Consider the following 26,575-nt stretch of genomic DNA (forward strand, 5'->3'; position numbering starts at 1 on the left):
GGACCCTCCTCAGGGATCCCAAGGGGTTGGAGGCAGTTCGAGCCGAGAGGCTTGTCTTCTTTTCCTGCCTGCAGCACGTCACACGTAACCGACCCAAAGTTTCCCGCTGACGTCGGAGGGAAGGCTTTGCATTAGTCACGTGCAGCGCCTGCTGCCCTGTGAAGAAATGATTCATTTCTTCGTATGGCAGCAGGCCCTGCACGCTGCATATGACTGACACGAAGCCTTCTCCTCCGACATCAGCTCTGATGTTGGGGGAAGACTTTAGTATCATGTGGCATGCTGCAGGCAGAAAAAAAAGATGAGCCTCTCGCTCGAGCTGCCTCCAACCCCTGCTTTTACTGGTATCTGGACTTGAATGTGGGAGGCAAATGTGGGACACAGAAGGGGGGAAGGGAGTGCGATTTTGGACACAGAAGGCATGAACTTGGGAGAGAGGATGGAGGAAGGGAGGGAAAGATGCTGAGGTGGGGGAGGGAATAGAAAGGGAGAATTGGGCATGGGTGTGTCAGTGAGAGGGAAAAAGATGGTCGTGTACATGGGGAATGGAAGAAAGCGGATAATTTTTGGTCATAGGGAGGGAGTGAGGTACAGATAGTAGGGAAGAGAAAGATGAGAGGGAGAAAAGTTGTGGTGGAAAGGGAACAGTGGGACAGATTGAAAGAGATGCAAGAGGGAGGAATGTTGGACATAGTGGTGAAGGGCATGGTGAGAGAGATGTGGCATGGTGCTGGAGAGAGGTGATAGAAGGAGAAATGTTGGGCATGGGGCTGGTGGACAGGGGTGAAAGATGCTACACATGGTCCGGGGGACGAGAGAGGGATAAATGCTGGACCATGGTAGAAGGAACCAATGGACAGCAACAGAAGTTTTATTCAAGTTTCAAGTTTTATTGGACATTTGATTAATCGCCTATTACAAAATTTCTAGGCGATGTACATTAACAAAATAAAAGTATTCAAGAGGCTAAAATATAACAAATATTGACAAATTACACATTACACTTAATATAAAACCTACATGAGGGGTAAGGAATAGCATAAAGTTACACTGTGGGTTCGGAGAAAAAGGAAAAAAAACAAGAGGATAGGATTAACTATATCAGAACACAAGCTAATCTGTCTTTAAAGGAAGTGAACGCTATAAAATTCAAAAGACTCTTTAAGTAAGTAATTTAAAAAAGATAAAACAATAAGTTTCAAGCCTATATTAAAAAGCGTTTTTAGGTCAGTCAGAAGTAAAAGCATCTTTAAATAAATACGTTTTTAACAATTTTTTAAAAGTTGTGATATCCTGTTCCATTCTGATATACTGGGGAATTGCATTCCACCATTGTGGCCCCATTACTGTAAACGTGTCAGCTCTTCGTGTACCTATGATTTTCAGTGACGGTACTGTTAACAGATTTTGTTCCGATGATCGTAATGGACGTTGGGTTGTGTAAGGGATTAATGATTTTGAAATAAATTGTGGTTCATTGTATAATAAAGTCTTAAAGATGAGAAGCATTGTTTTGAACAGAAGAATTTACAGAAGATGGGAAAGCAGAAAAAAGAAACTGGGACCAACTTGATGTAAAAATAAGTCTCCAGACAACAAAGGTAAAAAATGGAATTTATTGACTAAAATATGTTAGCTTTGGAAAATGTATATAGCAGATGTCTTTGTATTGTGTTCAAAAGAAAAGAAAATGCATTTCTGGTTTTATTTCTACAGTGTTGAAGTACTTGCTGACCCTTGCTGTGACTGGTGGGGATCCCTAAGCACCGCCAAAAGAGGACCTCCTCTAGAGATGGGCAGATCTTTCCTCCACCAAGAGCAGCAGTCACTGGCAGCATCCATGAGCCACTGATGTGTCAGTATCTGTGACTCAGGGATGCTACTGCTTCCTGCAAAGCTTGGTAAAAGGGACCCCCGACGAACTACAGAGGAAGTCCTCAGCTGACAGCTTGGGGGTTCTCATCAGCTGAGTATTTATATTTACATTAGAGGCTCTGGTAGAAACCCGTTTACAAAGTATGTATTCTTCCCAATTAATATTTCCCAATTAATTCAGTAGCATAATTAAATGAAATAACTACTTCTAAGTTTATAGGGACGGGCGGGGACGGATTTGATTCCAGCGGAGACGGGTTTGACTCCTAGTGTGGATGGACGAGGATTAGTTTGATTCTATCGGGGATGGATGGGGATGGGTTTGATTTCTGTCCCCGCGCAACTTTCTACTCAGCACCCTGAGGTTGTGGGTTCAAACCCATGCTGCTCCTTGTGACCCTGGGTAAATCATTTAATCCCCCCAATTGCCCCAGGTACATTAGATAGATTGTGAGTTCACCAGGACAGACAGGGAAAAGTATTTGAGAATCTGAATAAATATATGTAAACCATTCTGAGCTCCCCTGGGAATATGGTATAGAAAATTGAATATATAAATAATTTTGGACCTAATGACCAGCGTTTTGGCTGTGGCTCAAATCCTAGTTATTTTGGTATAGCCAGTCTTTGAAAATCCATTCCTGTGCCTTTTGAGGCAGAACTACATGACAAGACATAGAAATTCTGATGTGCAGTCCCAGTGCCATCCAAGTCTCAGCCTGTGAGCTTTATACTTATGTATTTTATTATTTCAATCCTCTTTATTTCTGGTGGTGCACAAAATCACATTAGGAATATTCAAATCAACAGTGAAAATGCATAACTCACCATCTGGGATAAAAGCCGCAGCGAGGCAGGCCAGTCCTGCCACCAGACTTGCCACAGCCCAGGGATAGCGGCGGCCTATACGTTCAACAGTAAGTAAAATTATGAATGCAGCAGGAAACTCAACAAGCGCAGAGACAAAAAAATCCAGGTAAATGTTCCCTCCAGCAACTCCCATGTGCATGATAAGACCCTGATAAAGCACAGCACAGGAGAACCTATGGACACAGAGGAAAAAAAAAAAAAAAGAAAAAGATAGCTGCTCCAGCTTTTGAAATTACATAATAAAAGGGTCTGAGGTAGGTCTCGGAGAAAAGATTCAAAAATAAAATGGAGGGGATGAAGTCAACATTTTATACAGCCATCTATCTGTTCTTTATCTAATGTAATCAAAAACTATAGGGGCCCTTTCATTAAAGCTTAGCCCATGCTAACAGACATTAACATGTGCTAAGTGCCATTTGACTCATAGGTATAAAATAGAATGTGCAACATTTAGTGCGGGCTAAGCTTTAGTAAAAAAGCCTCACAGCGAGACTGATGAACAAAAGATTTTGTCTGGATAACTTTGGGAAACTGTTGAGTTTGAAAAAGTTTGAAAGATACGACCAAGTTTGCAGCGAGGAAGCGGATCTATGAAAATATGCCCTGAAGCAGCGGTGTTTTGTAATATGATACCGCGAAACGCTGGCCGCATTGGTGTAAGGAGAAGCGGCTGACAGTTTGCATATTAAATGCGGCGTATAAGATAAGTAACAAACAACTTTTTGGGAATATATTTTTTGCTGCTACAGAGTGGACAGTGTTTCTTGACTATTGAATGTTACCAATTTGGTTATTATTGAAACTTATTGATATATTTATTGCTAAGTGAACATTATATTTAAGAGAGATATTGTATTGAGTGATTATAGAAAAGACTATAAAAAGAAGAAAAAGGGAAAAGAAAAGAAAGAGAAAGAGAAAAAATAAATCAAAAGGTGGTTGGTGTTTTTTTTGCCTGTGATTATAATGGGAGTAATATGAATACCTTATACTGACACCAGATGGTGCTATACTCCGGGTATGAGTAAAGTGACCATTTATTTTTTCCTCAAAACGGGACATCTACTTCCCTTTTCTGGTTACAACTTCCTGTTTCGTTTTTAGCGCAGGGAGCTGCGCTGAATACCCCGTGCTGCTCCCGATGCTCATAAGAACTCTATGAGCATCAGGAGCTATGCAGGGCATTCAGCGCAGCTCCCTACGTTAAAAACCGCTATCATGGTTTAGAAAAAGGGGACCATAGTGCAAAATATAGACAGCAGATATAAATTCTCAAAACAGACACATTTTGATCACTACATTGAAAATAAAATCATTTTTCCTACCTTTGCTGTTTGATGATTTCATGAGTCTCTGGTTGTACTTTCTGACTGTGCTTCCAATATTTCTTTCTTTCTGCACTCAGGCCCAACAATTGTCCCTTTCTATTCCCTCTCTCCCTCCCTCCTATGTCTTTAGTACCCCAGTGCCTCCTTCCTATGTCCTTAGTGCTCCCTCCTCCCCCAAAGCCTGCCTGCCCCCAAACTGACCCACTGCCGCTTCCTTCTCCCCCCCCAGTCCACCGCCACTGCTCGCTACCTGCTGCATTTAATTAAAGCCCCAGTGCCACAACTACAGGAAGGGAAGAGCCAGCGTGTGCAGCGATTGCATGCAGCCAGCCCACAAGCCTTCCCCCGATGTCAATTCTGATATCGGAGAGAAGGTCTGGGCCAGCCAATCGCTGGCCTGGACCTTTTCTACGACTTCAGAATTGACATCGGGAGGAAGGCTTGTGGGCCGGCTGTGTGCAATGCTGCATGCGCTGGCCCTTCCCTTCCTGTAGTTGTGGCACTGGGGTTGTAATTAAATGTAGTGGACAAGCGGGTGGCGGTCAGCCTGCGTATCTCTGAAAATGGGACATTTAGGCTTCCCAAAGCTGTGCTTGGGGACAACAGGACAGGCTACCTAAAAACAGGTCCTGTTCAAAACAGGACGTATGGTCATGTTAGGTATGAGGCTTTTTTCCACCATTACCATACCTTGTAGTGTGAGTTTAAAGTTTTTGGTATCATTCTTTTTTGGATAGTGGTTTACTGATTGTTTTTTTAGATTTTCTAATATTTATACCACTATTTGTGAAATACAAATATATAATATTTGTAACTTTGGGAGTTACCCAGACAAATTTTTTTTTAATTATCATCTCTCCACCTCCTCTTCCTTCACAGGACCAGAAAATGACATCAGAAGGGAGTTGAGGCCGCCGTGAATAGCAGGTGGAAGATGCTTCATGCACCGGCAAATGTTTGAAGAAGTACGCAGGGGGGAGCGAAGAGGAGGGAAACCCATGTTGGTGACATCTATTAAAATATTTTCCTCCTTTATATTAAGATATATATATTTTGAGAAGTACTGATTGTTGTATCACTTAGCCTTATCAATTTGTGTGTTGTCACCTTTGTTTTATGCTCAGTGCAGTTGTTTTGTGGTTAAATAGAGGTCTCTGGTTTCTAGTAATTAAATTGTTTTTTTTAAAAGCAAGCAAAATGAAAACAATTTATGTAACATCCACTTACCAGATATACATCAAAATGAAAGTGTACTTCCTAATTTGAGGTGTTCTGATTAAGTCCATAAAGGAAGGCTTCTGGGTTTCTCCACTTTCTTCTGATTTAAGACACTGTGTAAAGAAAAGAACCCATACATCATTTGTTGAAAGATATGTGGAGAGAAAGCACTATGCTCAAAACAATCATATAATTTTTTTTTAAAACGTTTGTAAGAAATCCAGTTTGTTTGTTGCATTTTTCAAGTCCACTATTTTCAAAATGAGCTGCGAGGGCAATGAGAAAGCAACTCAACTAGACATAGGGCTCCTTTTACGAAGGTGCGCTATGGTTTTTAGCGCACGCTATAGTGTACGGTAGCCAAAAATCTACCGCCTCCTAAAAAGGAGGAGGTAGTGGCAGTGGCGTACCTAGGGGGGGGGGGGCGGGCCGCCCCGGGTACCAGCCCTAAGGGGGTGTTCCCGGCCTTGCCGTTCAGTCCCCCGCCACCCCCGAAGGACCGCTCGCCCCCCTGGCCTCCCCGCACCACCTATGAACAGCCGCAGCAGGATCGCGAAGTCAGCGTCAGCATCCCTGCGCTGCTTCCTACGACGCGATCCCGCCCCTCCTCTGACGTCAGAGGAGGGGCGGGACCGTGGCGCAGGAAGCAGCAGGGATCGCTGACGCTGACTTCGCGATCCTGCTGCGGCTGTTCATAGGTGGTGCGGGGAGGCCAGGGGGGCGAGCGGTCCTTCGGGGGTGGCGGGGGACTGAACGGCAAGGCCGGGAACACCCCCTTAGGGCTGGTACCCGACGCTGACTTCGCGATCCTGCTGCGGCTGTTCATAGGTGGTGCGGGGAGGCCAGGGGGGGCGAGCGGTCCTTCGGGGTGGGTCGGGGCATCAGGCCTTCAGGGTGGGGCGGGCGGGCAGGCAAGCAGGCTTTCAAGGGGGAGGGGGGGGACAGGCAGGCAGGCAGGCCTTCAGGGGGGGACAGGCCTTCGGGGGGGGGTGCAGACATTCAAGGGGTGCAGGCCTTCAAGGGGGGCAGGCAGGCCTTCAGGGGGGTGCAGACCTTCGGGGGGGGGTGTAGGCCTTTGGGGGGGGTGCAGACCTTCAAGGGGGGGCAGGCCTTCAAGGGGGGGGAGGCAGGCAGGCCTTCAAGGGGGGGACAGGCCTACAAGGGGGGGGGGACAGGCCTACAAGGGGGGGGGACAGGCCTACAAGGGGGGGGGACAGGCCTTCAAGGGGGGGTGCAGGCCTTCAAGGGGGGGTGCAGGCCTTCAAGGGGGGTGCAGGCCTTCAAGGGGGAGACAGGCCTTCAAGGGGGGGAAAGGCAGGCAGGCAGGCCTTAAAGGGGGGACAGGCCTACAAGGGGGTGGGACAGGCCTTCAAGGGGGGGGACAGGCCTTCGGGGGGGTGCAGACCTTCAAGGGGGGAAAGGCAGGCAGGCCTTCAAGGGGGGGGACAGGCCTACAAGGGGGGGGGACAGGCCTACAAGGGGGGGGACAGGCCTACAAGGGGGGGGACAGGCCTTCAAGGGGGGGTGCAGGCCTTCAAGGGGGGTGCAGGCCTTCAAGGGGGAGACAGGCCTTCAAGGGGGGGAAAGGCAGGCAGGCAGGCCTTAAAGGGGGGACAGGCCTACAAGGGGGTGGGACAGGCCTTCAAGGGGGGGGACAGGCCTTCGGGGGGGTGCAGACCTTCAAGGGAGTGCAGGCCTTCGGGGGTGGGGTGTAGCCCTTCGGAGGGGGGACAGACCTTCGGGGGAGGGGGGTCCTGGTGTAAAAGTACACAGAGGGAGAGAGGGAAGGGGGGGTTCAAAGATACATGCATATGCCAGACTTTGGGGGTTAGAAATAATGGGTCTAAAAACAGAGGAGTGGGAGAGAGATGGTGCATAATGGGATTTAGGGAGGGAAGGAACAGAAAGGGAGAGAACTTGGAAACAGGGGATGGTGTGGAGGGGGGATAGAGATACTGGATAGGAGGATAGTTGGGAACAGAAAGGGAGAGATGGTGGATCCTGGGGTGGTGGGGAGTTGAGAAAAGGTGAATCTGTGGATGGAGACAAAAAAAAGGAAAGATGCCAGATCTCCGGGAGAGGGAAGGGAAACGGAAGGGGAGAACAGAGATGGCAGACGGATGGTTAGCACGGAGAAAGGAGACCCTGGCAAGCAAGACAACAAGAGCCTGGGACCAACAAGATTTGAATATTGATCAGAGAACAAAAGGTAGAAAAAATAATTTTATTTTCTGTTTTGTGATTACAATATGTTAGATTTGAAAAGTGTACATGAGACAGCTTGAAATGGGAACTTTTCTATTTTTGTGAATGGCAAGGCTGAGTTCAGTTAAAATATATGCTTTATAAGAAAATATAATAATGTGTTTTATAAAGTTTATAAGCATTGCTGGCATACTCGGTGAGGTGTTCCTAGTGTTGGTGGTGGTGGTAGCATGTCAGTGTGTTGAGAGGAAGAGGTAGTCTGGGAAATTCTGCTGAGCAAACTCTGGGCCCATTTCCACCCCCAGTTAGTCCACTCCACTCAACTGGTTCACACACTGAGTGGGTCTTTGGGTGTTATTTCTGGGTAGTTGTTTTAGAATCTCTTCCAGTGGTTTGTCAGTATCTCCTTCTGGTCCAAGGAAGGAAACTTTGTCAACCTTAGCATTGACCTTCAGAATATGTTTGTAACAGCGCTGCTTGTGTGGCATTAGGCTATGTAGTGATCGAAAGAAAAAAACAGACCTTTGCACATTTTTGCACTATATGGTGGGTGTATGAGGAGATTCATTTCCTGCACAGTTAAGTCCATTTTTTCTACTGAATAATAGTATAGGTACAATGAAAGTAAATAGCAAAAATGTTTGAGTAGATAATTAAGGAAATCTTTTTCATATTGCTTGCTTATGGACTGGGAAAAAAGACTGTTCAAGCAAATGTCTCCAGAACTGCTTTAATGGAAAAATGTGATTTTTTTTTTTTTTAAGTACTTTGTGAAATTTATTGTTGTTGTGAAATTTATTGTTATACTTTGTTTAAACTTAAAAAGCGGTGTCATTAACAGTGAATCTAATCGAAAAATCGATTCAACAGGGTGAATCGGATCGAATGAAATATTTTTCTCTGAATCGGGCAGCACTATTGGCTACCATGAGAATGGGCTACTGGGCATGATGGACCATTGGTGTGACCCAGTTAGGCTATTCTTATGTTATGTTCTCATCTGTAGGGGCCTTTGTTTTCACTTCTTATTTTAATGTATTTTTTTCCTGGGAACTTATCAGTGTTTTTTTATAATGGGAACAAAAATGGAAGAGAATTAATGTGTGTGGAATGAGGGGGGGTAACTAATTTCTTCAGCTAAATAATTCAATCCACTTCAAACAGACATAGGAGAACTCACGCACCATTCACACACCCTCCAACCAAAAACGTCAAAAGAAAAAAACTGTTCGACAACCTCCTAGCCATTCGAGCTGCAACACTTGACCCCCAACTCTACAACCTATTGACCTTGACCACAAACTACAAAACCTTAAAAAAAGAAATAAAAACCCTTCTATTAAAAAAACACATAAAACCAAACTAACATAATCAGAACTGTCCCAAGCATCACCTGCAACTACTCCATATGTACTTCTGATGTCATGACAATTCAGACATAATTTATGTTATGTTATGTTTGGAATAATGGTTACATAAATGAGGTTCAATAAAAGAAAATTTTCTGTGGGAGCATTTGTTGGAACTTCTGTTATCCTGATTTCTTCTATCTGTGGGCTTTCTTTAGCTAACCTACTTATCTGGGGCTTTCCACTTCTGCAGCTGCCCTTTTCACGGTCCACTTTGCGCTTGCACTCTCTGGGGAGGGGGGGTTGGGTCTGGGCTTGGTGGGGTAGGTGTGTCTGGTAGTTTTGTCTGGGTGGTGGCTGGGTGTTTCTTGGGTGCTTGTTGTGCGGATTGGTGTGTCTGGTGAGCGGTCTGGGTGTTGTTGCTTGTGGGGGGTTTTTTCATTATAAAATATGGCTGAGGGTCTAGTCCGGCTTATTATTCTTGTGGGTTCTGGGGTGGGATTTGTTTGCTTGCCCCAAGTTTTGGCCTTTTGTTGTGTATTGCTATGCCTCTCATTGGCAATTTTCTCTTGGGAGAGGCTTGTTCATGCTTGTTGTTGCTGTTACTCTCATTCTGTGTTCTTTTTGATAATGTATAAGTTTCTGTACAGACCATGGTTGCTTGTCTGGACCTTTTGCCATTCTCAATAAAAATACTTTGGAAAAAAAAAAAAAAAAAAAAAGAAAATTTTCACTGCCTGTTTCTATTCTGACCATTTATTCCATTTCATGGTTATTGCAAAAAAAAAAAAAAAAAAAATTTTACATGAGGGGGGGGGGGGGTGTCAAAAAATGATGGGCCCCGGGTGCCACATACCCTAGGTACGCCACTGGGTAGTGGCTAGCGCACTCAGGAATTTAATGCGCGCTATTGCACGCGTTAAGGCCCTAGCACACCTTTGTAAAAGGAGCCCAAGTTTTGGGAAGTGGGCTGATGCTTGGTATTCAGTGTTCTCAGGGAATTGGGAAGAAGACAATTCCCACAAAAATTTTCTTCTTGCAATTTAGAAATCACATTTTCAAATTTGGATACACCAAAAAAGTGTCTATGTAACTCCAAAAAGGACCACTTTTGAAGAGTAATTTAAGGCATTTAACATAAAATTCTAGTTCTTATACAGTCATAAAACATAGACCCCCTTTTGTACAAAGCCCGATAGCGTGGGCCACTATGGTAACTGACCTGAAGCCCTTAGGGATATATAGGGCTTTGGGGCATTTGCTGTGCAGTAGCAACTAGAACAGTTTTGTAAAAGGGAGGATAATTTTTATTATTTTATTCTAATTCTGATAACTATCTTAGGGCTCCTATTACTAAACCGGGTTAGGGGTTTCTATTGTGGTCCGGCGAGGTAACTACTCCAATTCTCATAGGAATTCTTTGAGCATCAGAGCAGCGTTAATTCAAGTTTTAATTCAATTCTTTTTTGAAATGTGTAGTTTTTATGCAGTTCTTCAGTTCATGCATATACGAGTATATGTGTAAAATTTTTGTTACGAAAAATTATTGTTTATGGTTCTAATTCTATTTGGGACAGTACATTTTCTATTCCTATTCAGTTTTTGTTTTGAAAAAGAAATATTTTTAGGGCTGCATATTTATTGTGTCAATAACACGATTAACACACTAAATATTTAACATGTGTGAAAAAATGTAATTGCAATTAATGTGATTATCTGATCTTGTGTAAAGCTTACACTCGTGTTAGCCACATCACCTAAACAATGTCACCACTACCTAGCAATTATCGTCCTTCAAATCAATTAATTTTGAATGCAAGTAAAACTAAGATATTCTGGCTGACAGGGCACCAGGCCATTCCATCATCAATACTAAATTTGTTTGGAACAGTAATTTCTACCTGTAAGCAGTTTTAAATATTTGGGTATCATTCTGGATTTGGCCCTTTGGTGGTAAGGAGTGGCTTCTACCAGTTGAGACAACCAAGATGGATTAGACCACTTTTCATGATGGCTCAGGGGTGATATGAGAGAGGTCTATAAAATGATGAGTGGAGTGGAAAGGGTAAATGTGAACTGCTTGTTCATTCATTCTAAAAACGCTAGGACTAGGGGGCATTCGAACGATGAAGCTACTAAGTAGTAGATTTAAAACAAACCAGAGAGGAAGCGGCTGTGGCTCAATGTGTAAAATAAGCCAGAGAAAATATTTATTCACACAATGTATGATTAAAACTCTGGAATTCGTTGCCGGAAAATGTGGAGAAATCAGTTCGCTTAGCAGGGTTTAAAAAAGGTTTGGATAATTACCTAAAAGAGAAGTCCATAGGCCACTATTGAGATGGCTTGGGGAAATTCACTGCTTATTCTTAGGATAAGCAGCATAAAATCTGTTTACTATTTGAGATCTAGCTAGGTACTTGGGACCTGGGTTGGCCACTGTTGGTAACAGGATACTGGGCTTGATGGACCTTTGGTCTGTCACAATCTTAACTATTGGGAAGCTGGAACGAGCTGAACTGTTAAGGTTTCCTACACAAATACTACATGTAGGGTTGACAGATGTCCAGGAAAATCTGGACATGTCTTTTTTTTAGAGGACTGGCTGGGTGCCTGGAGGGATTTCCAAAAACCCGGCAGTTTGTCTGGGTGTTGGAAGTCCTCCAAGCTTGGGGCTGTGTCTGGAGGCCCTCTGCACATGCATGGACAATGACATGATGGTGTTATACGCACATGTGCATGCGCTTGATATCATCATGTCGATGTCTGTGCAGAGGCACTCCAGACCTCGGGGAAGGAGACAGGAGATTTGTGTGTGGGCGGGGCTGGAGGCAAAATAGGGCGAAGCTGGGGGCAGGACCAGGTGTCCTCTTTTTAAAGAAGAAATCTGGCAACCCTAACTACATGGTAGCAGAGTATTTCACCTCAGTTACACATGTAGAACATAGACAGACCCTCAAGTGATACTAGATAGGGAACCACAAAAAACATGCACATTTAAAAAAAAAAAAAAAGACCCCCAAGAAAACCAGACTTTATAAGCAGTACAAATACTGGTAAAAGAGAAACAGAAATGTATTTGTTCCTGTACTGTGCAAATTAAATAAAATGTACATTTCACAAAAGTAGACATCTCAGTCTTTTAAAAGTATTAAATAAAAATAACTTTTTCTTTTCTGCCTTTGTTGTGTGAGCATTTTATTTTTCTTATTGGGCTGATCCCAGTCTCTGTTCCACTTTCCATGTGTCAGTCTTCTCCCAAATTCTTTTCCAGGTTGGCTTTTCCATTTCATCTCTTGCCTCTTTTCTTTCTTTCCTTCTCTACATCTGTCTGGCACTGATCTTTCATTTGATGGTTTGTTTGTTTTTTCACTTTTCTCCATTTTTTATCTCCCTTTCTCTCATCTTCTAGTCCATTTCATTTCTCATCTACCTCTCATTCCCTCTCCAGAATTCCCATAGCCCTTATGTGCTTCCCTCCCCCCATTTTTCACCCACTTTCTCAGTCCCCCATTCATATGCTCTGAGCTCACCCTTTTAACCCTCATCTACCCTGCACTGCATCTCGTCACCCTATCAGTCCCAGCTCCATTCCTCTCCGCCTTCCTTCCCCTTGCCTCCAAGGCCATTCTTTTACCTCTTACCTTATACCCTGTGTCCTATTGACTCTCTTTCACCATATTTTTAACCCCATTTCTGTCCTGAATCCCTTCAGAGACCCATCCCTTTCCTCCCATCCCCAATACCCCCATCCCTTTTTAATGTCTATCATCCTCTCTCCAGTCTTCCAGGTCATTCACTTTATGTCTGTCTTTTCCGTCATCATCCCCCTTTCTTACCTTCTTCTCTTATCCCTCTTATTCCTTTGCCATCTGCTCTTATTTATAATGGTTACTGTAGCAATCTGAACACCTGGGGAATTGGGTTTGATTCCCACTGCAGCTGCTTATGATTCTGGGCAAGTCACTTAACCCTCTGTTACCCCAGGTACAAAATAAGTACCTATATACAAGGGTCATTTCATAAATAATGCACACTATTTTTTTAAATTTACATATTTTACTTTTTTTTTTCCAAGTATTTCTTTACAATCCTTCAATATAGTCTCCCTGCTTTGCAATGACCGAGTCCTAACGTCCGGGAAGCTTCATTATTCCATCCAAAACATGAAGGCACTTTGACTGTAACAACAGAAAGGCAGTATTATCAAGTCCATCCCCTTTTCCCTTCCCTTTCTCCCAACCCATCACTATACCCCCACTCATTCCTAAAACTGCAAAGTATTCACTATCCATAGTTTCTTGCTCTGCTCCCAAACACTCACCCATTCAATCAATATTTTATTCTCGTATGTTCAACAGACAAGATTGACTGTTCCTGTAGTTTTGAGGGAACTCCAGGATTATGGGGCAATGGCAGGATTTAAGGTCCACATGGGCAAATCCAAAATATTAGGCATTACTATCACAGAGGCTTAGGAACCATTGTTGAGCTTAAAATAGTTCTTGGAGTTATCTATTTGTCTAGGGATTTACATACACTGTATTTCCATAATTGTTGCAAATGTGTGGCCAGATTCATAGGGATCTTGTCAGGTGGAAGGGCCTATGGCTGTCGTGGTGGGGCTGCAACTCTATAATAAAGATGAAGGTCCTGCCCTGCTTGTTTTCCTTATTCCAGATTTTACCAATTTGAGTTCCTTATGAGGTGCTGAAAAAGTTGCAACAAACATTTCCATTTTCCATACGGGAAGGAAAACATTCAAGATTGGCATCCAGGGTTCTTTGGAGCAGTCAAGAGCAGGGGGGCAAAGCAGAGCCTACTGTTCAGTGGAATTATTGGGCGGTGCTCATAGAATGGGAACTAGGCATGGATAGACATGCTACTTTCCTAGAACAGGGTTTCTATCCCTCAATGGAAATTTGTCATTTGTTACAGACCCCTACTAATTTAAAAGACAAATTGGTCTCAGTAGTAAAACCCTTTTCCAAACACTTATTGCAAATCTGGCGTTGGGAGCTAGGAGACTGGGTTTCTACCCTTAGTACTACTGCTGCTACTACTACTACTACTTTTCACTTATATAGCACTGTACATTTTGACATTTAATAGACGGTCCCTGCTCAGAAGAGCTTACAATCTAACTTGGACAGACAGACATGACATATTAGCAGGGAGCCTAAGTTTGGGATAGGACTTGAATTGCCAGCATTCCAACGTTAGACAGCATAGGGGTTGATTAGGTTTAGGCAGTTTATGGATTGTGGAGATATGATAACGTTTCAGGAATTAAAAGAACGTTATTCTTTTTCATTTGCTGATTACTATCCCCAGTGGCGTACCTAGGGTATGTGGCACCCGGGGCCCATCATTTTTTGACACCCCCCCATGTAAAAAAATATTTTTTTGTAATGACCATGAAACAGAATAAATGGTCAGAATAGAAACAGGCAGTGAAAATTTTCTTATATTCCAAACATAACATAACATAAATTATGTCTGAATTGTCATGACATCAGAAGTACATATGGAGTAGTTGCAGGTGATGCTTGGGACAGTTCTGATTGTGTTAGTTCGGTTTTATGTGTTTTTTGAATAGAAGGGTTTTTATTTCTTTTTGAAGGTTTTGCAGTCTGTGGTCGATGTCAATTGGTTGTAGAGTTGGGGGTCGAGTGTTGCAGCTCGAATGGCTAGGAGGTTGTCGAACAGTTTTTTTCCTTTTGACGTTTTTGGTTGGAGGGTGTGTGAATGGTGCGTGAGTTCTCCTATGTCTGTTTGAAGTGGATTGAATTATTTAGCTGAAGAAATTAGTTACCCCCTCATCCCACACACATTAATTCTCTTCCATTTTTGTTCCCATTATAAAAAACACTGATAAGTTCCCAGAAAAAAAATACATTAAAATAAGAAGTGAAAACAAAGGCCCCCTACAGATGAGAACATAACATAAGAATAGCCTAACTGGGTCAGACCAATGGTCCATCATGCCCAGTAGCCCATTCTCATGGTAGCCAATCCAGGATACTAATACCTGGTCAAAACCCAAAGAGTAGCAACATTCCATGCTACCGATCCAGGGCAAGCAGACACTTCCCCCATGTCTTAATAACAGATTATGGACTTTTCCTCCAGGAATTTGTCCAAATCTTTCTTAAAACCAGCTACACTATCTGCTTTTACCATAACTTCTGGCCACTTCATTTTTAAGTTTAGATCTTTCCTTTCAAACAGAGACCTTGCTAGATGTCAAATACAGCACAAGGTAACTTCACATGGACTTAGCTGTGCAGGAAATGTGAATCTCCTCATACACCCACCATATAGTGCAAAAATGTGCAAAGGTCTGTTTTTTTCTTTCGATCACTACATAGCCTAATGCCACACAAGCAGCGCTGTTACAAACATATTCTGTAGGTCAATGCTAAGGATAACAAAGTTTCCTTCCTTGGACCAGAAGGAGATAAACCACTGGAAGAGATCCCAAAACAACACCCAAAGACCCACTCAGTGTGTGAACCAGTTGAGTGGAGTGGACTAACTGGGGGGTGGAAATGGGCCCGGAGTTTGCTCAGCAGAATTTCCCAGACCACCTCTTCCTCTCAACACATTGACACGCTGCCACCATCACCACTAGGAACACCTCACTGGGTAGGCCAGCTATGCTATAAACTTTATAAAACACATTATTATATTTTCTTATAAAGCACATATTTTAACTGAACTCTCTGACATCCTCAGCCTTTCCATTCACAAAAATAGAAGGAAGAAAAGTTCCCATTTCCTGCTGTCTCATGTCCCTTCAAAAGTCTGAGCAAATCCTCGTTTCACTTGCATTATAAAGTACTGAGGATGCCATCTCTCCCCAATCCCAGGTCCTAAAGTCTAAGACAGTAGCGCAAACTAATGCTGCCAGATTCAGGAAAAAAAATTTTGATTCGATTCAGCCTATTGAATTGGTTTTTCAATTCGATTTTCCTGCCCAGTTGGGTGATTTTTTTCAAAACTCCTGGTGGGTTTTATAGCTTTTTCACCCCCTTTGGCTTCTCCTAATCACACTGGCGCTGTGGTGTAAATAAAATAAAGAAACAAAAAGGACTTTTCCTCTCTCTGTTAAATCCTAGCTCACGTTTGCAGTCCAACACCAGCTCTGGCAGGATACACATTTCAAATCTGACATATTATAATCACAAAACAGAAAATAAAATTAATTTTTCTACCTTTTGTTGTCTGGTTATATTTCAAATCTTGTTGGTCCAAGGCTCTGGTTTTCTTCTGATAACTTGGGGTCTCCTTCTTTCTTCTTTCTGCATGCTAACCATCCATCTGCCAACTCTGTCCTCCCTTTCCATTTCCCTTCCCTCCCCAGGAAGTCTGGTATCTTTCCTTTTTTTCATCTCCCTCCACAGATCCACCTTTTCTTAACTACCCTTTCATCCGGCATCTCTCCCTCCTTCCCCACCACCCGAGTCCACCATCTCTCCCTTTCTTTTCCCAATTACCCTCCTATCCAGTATCTCTATCCCTCCTCCACACCATCCCTTGTGTCCAATTTCTCTCCCTTTCTGTTCCTTCCCTCCCTAAATCCCATGGTCCATCATCTCTCTCCCTCTCCTCTATTTTCAGACCCATTATTTCTTCCTCCCCCCCAAAGTTTGGCATATGCACGTCTCTTTGAACACCCCCTTCCCTCCGTGTACTTCTAAACCAGGGTCCCCCCAAAGGCCTGTCCCCCCTTAAAGGTCTGCCTGTCCCCCCTTGAAGGCCTGCACCCCCCTTGAAGGCCTGTCCCACCTCCTTGAAGGCCTGTCCCCCCCCCTTGTAGGCCTGTCCCCCCCATGAAGGCCTGCCTGCCTGTCCCCCCCTTGAAGGCCTGTCCCCCCCCTTGAAGGTCTGCACCCCCCCGAAGGCCTGTCCTCCCCCCTTGTAGGCCTGTCTTCCTGTCCCCCCCTTGAAGGCCTGTCCCCCCCCCTTGAAGGTCTGCACCCCCCCCGAAGGCCTGCCCCCCCTTGAAGGTCTGCAACCCCCCAAAGGCCTGAACCCCCCTGAAGGCCTGCACCCCCCTTGAAGGCCTGTCCCACCCCCTTGTAGGCCTGTTCCCCCCTTGAAGGCCTGTCCCCCCCTTGAAGGCCTGTTCCCCCCTTGAAGGCCTGCACCCCCCCCCGAAGGCCTGCACCCCCCCAAGGCCTGTTCCCCCCTTGAAGGCCTGTCCCACCCCCTTGTAGGCTTGTCCCACCCCTTTGTAGACCTGTCCTCCCCTTGAAGGCCTGCCTGCCCCCCCTTGAAGGCCTGTCCCTCCCCCTTGAAGGTCTGCACACCCCCCCAAAGGCCTGTCCCCCCCTTGAAGGCCTGCCTGCCCCCCCCCCTTGAAGGCCTTCCTGCCTGTCTGTCACCCCCCTCCTCCTTGAAAGCCTGCCTGCCTGCCTGCCCCACCCCGAAGGACCGCTCGCCCCTGGCCTCCCCGCACCACTATGAAGCATCACTACCTATGCTCCCGGCCTTGCCGTTCAGTCCCCCCCCACCACCCCTGAAGGACCGCTCGCCCCACTGACCTTCCTGCACCACCTATGAAGCAGCCGCAGCAGGATCCCGACGTCAGCGATCTCTGCGCTGCTTAGGCGCTGCTTCCTGCGCCGCGTTCCTGCCCCTCCTCTGACGTCAGAGGAGGGGCGGGACCGCGGTGCAGGAAGCAGCGCCCAAGCAGCTCAGGTATCGCTGAAGTCGCGATCCTGCTGCGGGCTGCTTCACAGGTGGTGCAGGAAGGTCAGTGGGGCGAGCGGTCCTTCGGGGGTGGGGGGGGAATGAACGGCAAGGCCGGGAACACCCCCTCATAGCTGGCACCCAGGGCGGACCGCCCCTCCCGCCCCCCCCCTTAGTACGCCACTGATCCCTAACTTTAATTATTACATTTTATGCACACATAGGGTTGGCTAAGAGGTGATCCGGAAAGGTCTGAGCACTGGAAAACATGTGTCTTGCATTGAGAAAATTGCCTAGGCCAATTTCACTACTTTATTGGTGTATTAGGGGAAAGGATTTGACTAAACATTCCTTTATGTTTAAATGGGAATAAGAGTTGGGGTGTTGTTTTTACACAAAGGGAATGGAGCACAATTTTCTCAGGAGGTTGTAGGGCTTAAATTATGAGACACTGCCTCTTGAAGGAACTTTAAATACAGCTGATATTTCCATAGGTGTGATGACTGAGAGCAAGTGCGATGTGCAAGAAAGAAAATAGGCACACTGGCTGCATCATCTACGATCACTATTTTCAACCTGCTTTAATTCAATTGCCTAAGAAACTTATATATACATATATATATATTGAAATTTACACTGTTTAATTTTTTTGCCACTTTATTTTTTAGCATATGGTATTTATTTATTTATCTATTTATTTGGTTAGTTATTGTGTTTATTTTTAAAAAACAAAAAAAAAATCCAACAGGAACTGCAGTAAAAAAAATCCAGTAACAAAACAAAAACAAAACTGCAGGAAGGGTAGAAGGTACAGGAATTTTATTCATGTAAAAAGCAATAATCATCAATAAAAACAGTACAGTATCCAAACTACTGCGATTAGTGTTTCTATGAGCAGCAGTTTTGATAGGAGAAATCTTTTGTCTCAAGAACCTTTGTTCAATTGATGTTATCCAAATGGTTCCTTGCACACTTACTTGTAGAGCATCATGAACCCCTGAGGAAGAAGGGTTTTTCGAAACACGGACCGTGTCAGGTCTGCATCTTCTAACATCAAAGACCAACTTTGGATATTGTATTGTTTTTATTGATTTTTATTGCTTTATACATCATTGAATAAAAACTCCGTACCTTGTACATTTCCTGCAGTTTTGTTTTTGCTTTAGTTTTATATTCTGACCTCCCCAACGAGCTCAGAACAGGCAACAAGTTTAACATACATAATGCATAGACAAACAAATTATGAATTTACATGTGTACAGAAACATTAAATATACAGAGTCAAGTTTAATAGACAATTTTGTCATTTTAAATTAACCTACAGTTAATTCTTCAGTTAACAACAAAGTAGATCTACCATGTTTCCCTGAAAATAAGCCCTACCCCCAGGATTCGCCGGCAGTTTCCCTTACCTCCCTCCTATCCCTTGTGCATCAGAACCCTTGTAAGAGCACCCCTTCCCCCCCAAAATACCAGCACCCACCACGCAGCCAAATTCCCATCCTTCCCTCCCTCCAATCAAAACCCTGCTGCGAGCCCTACTTACCTCCCTAAGCAGCGTCGGGCCGGCAGCACTCTAAAAAAGGCTGCTTCAGCCTTGTTCGCCTCTGAACTCTGCTGCTTTACTGATGACGACATCAGCAACGCGGCAGAGTTCACAGGCGGACAAGGCCGAGGCAGCCTGTTTAGAGTGCTGCCGGCCCGACGCTGCTTAAGGAGGTAAGTAGGGCTCGCGGCGGGGTTCCAATGGGAGTGTGTGGCTCAGTGGTTAAAGCTACAACCTCAGCACCCTGGGGTTGTGGGTTCAAACCCACGCTGCTCCTTGTGACCCTGGGCAAATCAATTAATCCCTCCATTGCCCCAAGTACGTTAGGTAGATTGTGAGCCCGCTGGGACAGACAGGGAAAAATGCTTGAGTACCTGAATAAATTAATGTAAACCATTCTGAGCTCCCCTGGGAGAACGGTATAGAAAATTGAATAAATAAATAAATGGGGATTCGGCTGCATGGTGCTCAAGGAAGGGGGAAGGGATGCTCTCTCAAGGGTTCTGATGCACAAGGGATGGGAGGGAGGGAAAGCTGGGCAAGGGTCCTGCTGCATGAGAGATGGGAGGGAGGGAAGGGAATCTGGGCAAGGGTCCTGCTGCATGAGGGATGGGAGGGAGGGAAGGGAAGCTGGGCAAGGTTCCTGCTGCATGAGGGATGGAAGGGAGGGTAAGATAGAAGCTGGGCAAGGGTCCTGCTGCACAAGGGATGGGAGGGAGGGGAGGAAATTGAATAAATAAATAAATGGGGATTCGGCTGCATGGTGGATGCTCGAGGAGGTGGGAAGGGATGCTCTCTCAAGGATTCTGATGCACAAGGGATGGGAGGGAGGGAAAGCTGGGCAAAGGTCCTGCTGCATGAGAGATGGGAGGGAGGGAAGGGAAGTTGGGCAAGGGTCCTGCTGCACGAGGGATGGGAGGGAGGGAAGGGAAGCTGGGCAAGGGTCCTGCTGCACAAGGGATGGGAGGGAGGGGAGGAAAGATGCTGGACATGTGGGGGAGTGAAAAGAAAAAAGAAGAATTGGGGTAAAGGAGAGAAAGGGAGAGATGATCATGTACATACCCCGAAAATAAGATCTAATGTGATTTTTTGGGCTTAAAATTAGTACTAGACACTGTCTTATTTTTGGGAAAACACGGTAGTTCAGCATATGTTAGAATACATATGGTTGGAAGGGAGTGACTGGATTTATGGGACGAGGTAAGGTTTTATTGCTTTCCTGAAGTTCAGAAGCCCTTTGAGGGATCCAATATGAGGAGGCAGTTGATTCCAATAGCTTGGTAGGAAGTGGGAGTAGGAACAGCGTCTGGCACTCTGGAGTTGGAGGGCCCGACCAAGATTTATAGACTCAGCCCCACCCAAGCCCCGCCCACTCTAGCCAGCTCATGCTGCCACTCCTTGAGATTTTGAGCATGTTACTTAACCTTCTACTGTCTCAAGTACAAACTTACCCCCTTTTATCAAGCTGCGCTAGAGGTTTTTAGTATGGGGCAGCGAGGTAAGTGCTTCAAAGCTCATAGGAATTCTATGAGTGTTGGAGCACTTACTGCATTGGCTCACGCTAAAAACCTCTAGCACACCTTGATAGAAAAGGGGCCCTTAGGTTATAAACCCTCTAGAGATAGGACAGCATCTACTACAACTGAATGTAACTTACCTTGAGATACTACTAAATCATACAGTTTTCTCAATGGCTGTTATGTATGGAGTGGTAAATCATGGGTCTCCAGTGCCCTGGGGCTAATGTTTACATACAGACACCTCGTTCCAAAAGCCAAATGCTTTTGTTGATCCACCAGTTCTTCCTCCAGTGTCCTTTTCAAGCCAGGAAAGGGGGAAGATTGTAGCATTGTGGTTAGAGCTACAGCCTCAGCACGCTGAGGTTGTGGGTTCAAACCCCACACTGCTCCTTGTGATCCTGGTCAAATCACTTAATCCTCCACTGCCTCAGGACAGATAGGGAAAATGCTTGAAGTACCTGTATGTAAACCACTTTGAGTGTGGCTGTAAAACTACAAAAAGGTGGTGTACAAGACCCAATTCCTTTCCATTTATTTCAATCTTCCAGTATTGATTTCATTATTGGCATGTAGTTTAAGCTATAAATGCTCCCAATGTCCCTCAACTATCTTAATTCCCAAATACTTAATGCACTTTGAGGCCCATCTAAAGGGGAAACAAATCCTCAACCTGCTCTTCTCCTCCTGAGACAGTGATATATTCAGAGCTCATAACCTTCTTACCATTCCCTCATTGAAATATATCAGTACAATGAGGACCACAATTTTCTCCGTTTGTGCCTCTCTTTGGAACAATATCCCAAATCACTTATGTGAAATAACAACTCTTGCCAATTTTAAGGCGAAGTTAAAGACACTTTTATTCCTTGATGCTTTTGAAACTTAAACCGTCCTTATAAGGATGATTTAGATTCAGGAGAGGTTTCTACCTTCAGTTCCCCCTCACTTTGTTCTTTACCTTGAATGTTCTCTTTCTTTCTATCGATTGTAGTTCCAATCCTTCCCTTTTGTTCCGGTTCGTCAATGTCTTTATAAATTGTCATTCCCTTGGTTTGTCTTTGTTCATATTGTATTTTAATCGGCGCATTGTTTTAGCGTTTTTTTGTACACCACCTAGAAGGCTTGATTAGGCGGTATAAGAAATTGTCAATAAACTTGAAACTTTACTTTAAACAGTGCTACCTTACTGTATTGCTCCAGTTCTTCCATTATTTTTGCTAAAGTTGGCCTCAGTTTAGTTTTCATTAATAAAATATCATCAGCAAATAAAGTTGGAGGTGAGGTCCACTAGGTCTCCTTAATCCTTAAGATCCAAGCATTCTTCTTCAACTCCTCTACCAATAGTTCTAGCATTAGTACAACTAGGAGGGGGGGAAGTGGGTAACCCTGTCTTGTCCTCCCTCCCAACGTAAACATCTCCGAGTAGCCTCCATTCACTTTGTTGCAGGCTTCTGGTTCTGTATACAGCTTTCCTATTTACTTTATACAGTTCTTTCCAAACCCCATTTACTGAAGTACTTGAAGAATGAAAGATAAATCAACCTTGTCAAATGCTTTCTATACATCTATAGCTAGCATCATACTGCTGAGCATATAGAACACTGCGTAACCAATAGTAGAATGATGTGAAAAGAACTGCGTGTAAAGACCACTAAGTATACAAAAGATTACTATAAACCTCTACCCCAACACTCCCACAAATGTACTATCAGGGGTGCCCAACCTCGGTCCTTGAAGCTGTACGTAGTTGGGTTTTCAGGGTTTCTACAATGAATATTCATGAGCCCTATTTTGCCTTCACTGTATAAAAATAGTATTCTAATTATGGAAATCCTGACTGGATGGCAGCCCTTGAGATCCAAGGTGGGCACCCCCGAACTATATGCTTACTACTGATGGTAGAGGGAACAAATCTTCTAGATTTTTCCATCAAAATCTGGTACATTTAACAGTGTGTAACCCTGCAAGTTCAAGTTTATTAGGTTTTGATAGACCGCCTATCTAAAATAATCTAGGTGGTATACAGTAAAATAGTTAAAAATAAATTAACTACATGTGGATATATTAAATACTGTACATAGAAAGGTTTTTGACAGCAACAAAGGGGGGAGAGGTGGAGAAATATAATCCATGGAAAGAAAAGCTGGGGAGGGAAGAGAACAAAAGGAGGAGATAAACCCCTCCCCCCCCAAAAAAAAAAAAAGAGTACTGCAAATCCAAGTTCTGCTTAACAACTGTGAGCATCTTTAAATAGAAAAGTTGAGCTGAGCCATGAGGTGGCCCCAGCTAATACATTTTAAAGTAAAACAAAATGAAACCTACTGACCATTTCATAACCCATTGGTAGTTTTTTCCTGTTTTTCTTTGCAATTTGCTTAATAATATCCTTGGCTTCTGCACCTCGGTTTTGTGATATGAGCCACCTGGGTGATTCTGGTACACACCTGTAATATAAGCAATTATTAAACTCATGGCATAATGTCACACAGTACAAACTATTATTGATATATTTGTCTTCTATTTTAATCCTTTAATTCCTAAGGAGCTACTAAATTTTGAAATTTTTAAGAATTCTTCTTAGATTACCATGCAAACATCACGTGGAAGGGCCTAATTTACTAAGATCATTTCTATAGATATAGAGGCCCAGATTCTCTAACTGGTGTCAATTTTTTAGGCGCTGGTAGGCACCCAAACACGGTAAAAAATGCAGTTGAAAAGACATTTTTAACTGAGTTTCAAGGCGCCTACTGACACCTAAACAATCCTGTGCTGGAATCGCACCTCCTTAGAGTGCTTTAGGCCACCTAATGCCACGATGGGCAAGGCTAATGCTAGAAGTGGCATTAGGCGGCCTAAAATGCCTACGGAGGCACGGTTCACATCATAGGTAGGTTCTGGAAATGTAGGCCAGGAAAACCCTGGCCTACGTTTCTGGCGCCTACCTTTGCTGGAGGCGTAATTCTGTACCCGGCACCATCACATGATTGACACATGATCAACAGCCGCTAATTTTATATTGATTTTATTTGCAGTGTGCAGTGCCTGAGTCCTTTGGTCTACACACTTCCATTTAGGCAGAAAGTGAACAAGAAAGCTCTGGAAACATAGTTATAAGCACAGAAAAATAAAGTCACCAGACAACAAAGGTAGGGAAAATGATTTTATTTTCAATATACACTTCTCCCTCCGTATTCACTGTGATAGGTGATTAACAGGCCCACGAATACAGAAAAACCACAAATAACATGAAAAAGTTATTTGTGGTTTTTCTGTATTCGTGGACCTGTTAATCACCTATCACAGTGAATACGGAGGGAGAAGTGTATATTGAAAATATATTATGTTATTCGCTGTTTTCTATTAAAAACCATCGTGAATATGGTGAAACCGCAAAGAACATGTTGGGAGACCTGGCCTATTCCTGAAGGAGAGACAAAACACGGTGAAGAAAGTGCTGGGAATCGATGATTTTCTCTATGAAAGCTGTCGTCATTTGGGGGGAGGAGCCAGTAAGCTAAAAACCGTGAATAATTGAAACTGCGATTGCTGAAACCGCGAATACGGAGGGAGAAATGTAGTGATTGAAATATGTCAGTTCTGATAAAGGAAAGATGTTAAACTTTAACTACGAGGGCCGCAGAAAAAAATAATCAATGTCTTAAAGAAATGACAATTTTGCATGAGGTAAAACTCCTGATGTAGCGTAGCCAAACACAGACTGTGTTGGAACTGTGAACTGACCTTTTCAGATAAGTGGTCTACTGTTAAACAACTTTTGTAGAGCCATAACATTTGCCACTCCAGTAGAAGCAAGTATCCTTGCTCCATCCAATGTGTTATGATTAAAATTCAAGCACCTTTCCAGCGACATTGTACTTTGCTGAAGAGCTTATGAGCACATTTAAATATCTAAAAGCCTTTAAATGTTATATGAAGATACTATTTGAGAAACTTGCCCAGTATTGATGAGAGGGGTTTTTTTGTGTTTTGTTCTACATTCATCTTTGGCATTAACTTTTAACATTCAACTTTCTTCCATTTTTCTACTTCTTTCTCAATCTGTCTACTTTTCTATGTCTTCTCCTCCTCTCCATCCATGCGCACCATTTCCTCCCTCTCTCTGCCCTTCCTCTTTCTTCCCACAAAAGTCCAGCATCTGCTTCCCCTTTCCTCTCCATCTTTCATCTCACAGAGGTCTGGCATCTTCTTACCCTCCCCCTCACCCTGGAGTCTGGAGTTCACAGTTGAAGAGATGGGTACAGATAGAAGGGACTTACCAGCTGAGCGGAGTGCCGCTGAATTTCCCTTCTTTTTTTTTTGGTTTAAAACGTTTTTATTAAGAAGGAGCATACCGACAAACAATCAAGCAATGGAAATACAACCGAACAATAATCAGGTACAAGGTGCCAGGTACAAAGTATAAAATACAAGGGAAGAAAAGAAAACGGTACACAATGCAAAAGGCCGATGAGCCAGGAAGAAAGGAAGGATATAGGAGAGAGGGACTGAATCATCCAGGCACACCAAATGAACAGCAAGCCCCCCCCCCCCTAAACTCCCCGATATCAGCCAGGACCCTCAAGACCCAACACCCACCAAACAACCCGTAAGAAGAACCAAGTTGGCCGCATACCTCCTTCATTTTCCCCAAGAAGAATCCCCCCCGCCCCCCCCAAATCAGCCCAAAACCACCCTACAACCCCCCCCCCCCCCAGCGACTGGAGAATGGAGAAAGAAAGAGAAAAAGGTAGTAAGAAAAGGCAGAAAGAAGAAAAAGGAAAGAAAAGAAAAGGGAAGAGAGGAAAGAAAGGAAAGGAAGGGAGGAACAGCCTCAAACGGGAGCAGCAGGCGCAGGAAGCTCAGCAAGGGCCCGCTCCCAGATAGACTGATACAACAGGGTCTGCCCCCCCGTCTGTCCCCGTATACCCCTCAGCTCCCAATGTGCCACCTCCCTCAAGGCCCGATGCCACCCCACTAATACCGGTGGTTCCACATCGATCCATTTGCTAAGGACCCCCCGCTTGGCAACCAGGAGAGCGACATAGACAAATCGCCACTGAGCAGCAGTGAAACCCTGATCCAAGAACTCCACCCCATGGCCCAAAACCAAAATCCGATAAGACCATTGGACTGGCACCCCCAAGATCAGAACAAGAAAGTCCAAGACCCCATTCCAGAAAACACCCAGGGACGGACACTCAATGATCATGTGCAACAGTGTCCCCGACGCACGCTCACACTTCGTACAATCCGCTGAATCCCACAAACCCGCCTGCAGACCCCGAAGCCGGGTAAAAAAGGTACGATGGAGCAATTTGAACTGAAGTTCCTGGAGCTGTACACTGCGGGCCCCCGAAGTAACCTCGGAGAAGCAAGCTTGAAGCTCCCCCGACGTGACCTCCTCCCCCAAGTCTCCAGACCATCGAGCAGCCAGGTCAGGCAGCAAAGTATTTGCCCTCTCCGCCCTTGCCGTCCGATACCAAAAGGATAAGGAATTGTGAGCCGGAGGTACGGACAAGAAAATCAGGTCCACCCGTAAAAAAGAGCCACCCCCAGGAGTGCGCCGCAGGCTAGCCATGTAAAAATGCCGCAACTGGAGGTAAGCGAAAAAGGGCATGCGCGGCAAGTCCCACTTAATACGTAGGGTGTCAAAGGAGGGAAAAACAAAAGGACCAGAGCTCAGCGCAGACACATGACCCAGACAGAAACAGGGGCCGAATCGCGTCACCACTCCCGCTGTGGGTCCCACCCCCGGGGGAAAATCAGGATTGTGGCTGATCAGTTGAAGAGCCCAATTGCCCTGTCCCTGACCAATCCTGTGCCTCCACCACCGCAGTGCCCTACAAAGGGGAAGGAACCAAACCGAAGCAAGACCCAAGCGAGGGAGCCTCCACCGAGGGCAAGTCAAACAAGCAAAAGCTCTATGAGGTGTCGTCCAGAAATCAAACAGCCCCCCTGGGGCAA

General features: G+C 44.6%; 1 protein-coding gene across 1 annotated transcript in view; it reads right to left on the minus strand.

Moving 5' to 3' along the window:
- The window catches only part of SLC22A2 (solute carrier family 22 member 2), a 61,384-nt gene that overhangs the window by 12,119 nt on the left and 22,690 nt on the right, over window positions 1-26,575 (minus strand). The window contains exons 5-7 of the mRNA XM_033939159.1: window positions 22,935-23,052; window positions 5,301-5,404; window positions 2,704-2,918 (exon numbers count right to left, since the gene is read on the minus strand). Of these exons, the coding sequence (XP_033795050.1) occupies window positions 2,704-2,918; window positions 5,301-5,404; window positions 22,935-23,052 (437 nt within the window). The remainder of the gene's footprint in view (window positions 1-2,703; window positions 2,919-5,300; window positions 5,405-22,934; window positions 23,053-26,575) is intronic.

This window comes from Geotrypetes seraphini, chromosome 3 (genome assembly GCF_902459505.1).
Source record: "Geotrypetes seraphini chromosome 3, aGeoSer1.1, whole genome shotgun sequence".
Lineage (NCBI taxonomy): Eukaryota > Metazoa > Chordata > Amphibia > Gymnophiona > Dermophiidae > Geotrypetes > Geotrypetes seraphini.